General features: G+C 32.5%; 1 protein-coding gene across 1 annotated transcript in view; it reads right to left on the reverse strand.

The window, feature by feature from the left end:
* Hk (Hyperkinetic) overlaps window positions 1–884 on the reverse strand; it is a 64,606-nt gene extending 63,722 nt beyond the window's left edge. Inside the window, exon 1 of the mRNA XM_067048204.1 lies at window positions 749–884. Coding sequence (XP_066904305.1) covers window positions 749–864 — 116 coding nt within the window. The 5' untranslated portion in view covers window positions 865–884. The remainder of the gene's footprint in view (window positions 1–748) is intronic.
* Window positions 885–1,436: the final 552 nt, after the last annotated feature.

Genomic DNA, 1,436 nt, shown 5'->3' on the forward strand with positions numbered 1-1,436 from the left:
ATACACATTTAGAAAAAAATATTTTTCTTCAACAACGAGCTAATATTATATTTTTTTTTATTGAGGATAGTAAAATAAAATAATTTCTGCTGTAGAGGAATTGATCAAAAGGATCCTTTGGAAGTGTCCCTTTGAAGGCGGTCAGTATTGGAAGGTTATGCGATCAAGTTATAAAGTACGCGATTGATTTTTCGTCCCATGTGTCAACAAGGTATGCTACCTTCAAAGAAAAATTATTTCCTATTTAGAAATTTTATCAGGAGGGTATTTTTATTTCTTATTTCTCTACGTTATATTTTATTTTATTTGTGTGCAAAGAGTATAAAATAATATACAGAAGTTTGTAAGTTTTTTTTGTAGTATTTTTCTAATGCGGCATAAATTTTACCTCAAATTAAAAAAAAAAAAAAATGCGTAGAATACGTGTTTAATGAAGTATTTATGCGTTCATATTATTTTATGCGATGCTTACGTGTTGAAGTAACTTTAATAGTTAAAGTATATGAAGAAAAACTGATATATGTTGTGGTAAAATTGTACATTACTTTTTAAAAAAAAAAAAAAAAGGTTTGTTTGTTTCCATGTCACTCTGGAAACCACTCATTTTCAATTTTCTTTTTATCTGTGGGATCAAATATAGGTTACTGTAACGAATCGTTATTTTCGTCTCGTTTTCCACTTCTATATTCTACAGCAGTGTTCAGAAAGTACGGTATTTGGTAAGAAAAGTTGCTGGCCCTCCACTTACCGATATATTGTCGGCAACTGTGGCGACTCCGTGCTGTTGTTGTTGGTGTCGTTGTTGTTGATGTTGTTATAGAGGGCGACCGAGTCGCCGAGCGTGCAGAGCATCATCTGGGACATGGCTGGGCGGCGGCTCCCCACCGACTGCGGCTCTATATACCCCCACCACCGCTCCTATCCCCTCCACCACGTCTCACCAAAACCTCATTTGTCGTTTACTCGTCGAAATTTATCATGAATATTTATTCTAAGCTTGTTTCTGTAAATTTTTTTGGCGTAGTGGTATCCCTTGTTATTGTTTTTCATCTCAGATGACCGGACAAAATCGACGAGGCAGTGATACCTTTCCCGCGATCAATTTGACATCGGCCCTGACCTAGTTTGGACGGCTGTAAAAATATGTGCTTTCCCTCCAATCCCCCATCGCAGTGTCAATATTTAAATTTTTAAAAAAATTATCCTTAATAATAGATATCAATAGAAAATATAACGAAATTTATATGTTAACAGTAAAAATAATTCATACTCTTATTCAGAACATATGAAATATTTGTATTTAATGTAATTTACAACATTTGCATAATAATAAATACAATAAGTAAATATATGGGATGTTATGAAATATAAATTAAAAAAAAAAAATATATTTTTATAAGAAAAAGAACTTTTCTTAACTCTGGTTAGAACAATAT

The sequence above is a fragment of the Halyomorpha halys genome, unplaced genomic scaffold, assembly GCF_000696795.3.
Source record: "Halyomorpha halys isolate HHAL.00 unplaced genomic scaffold, Hhal_1.1 Scaffold30.1, whole genome shotgun sequence".
In the NCBI taxonomy this organism is placed as follows: domain Eukaryota; kingdom Metazoa; phylum Arthropoda; class Insecta; order Hemiptera; family Pentatomidae; genus Halyomorpha; species Halyomorpha halys.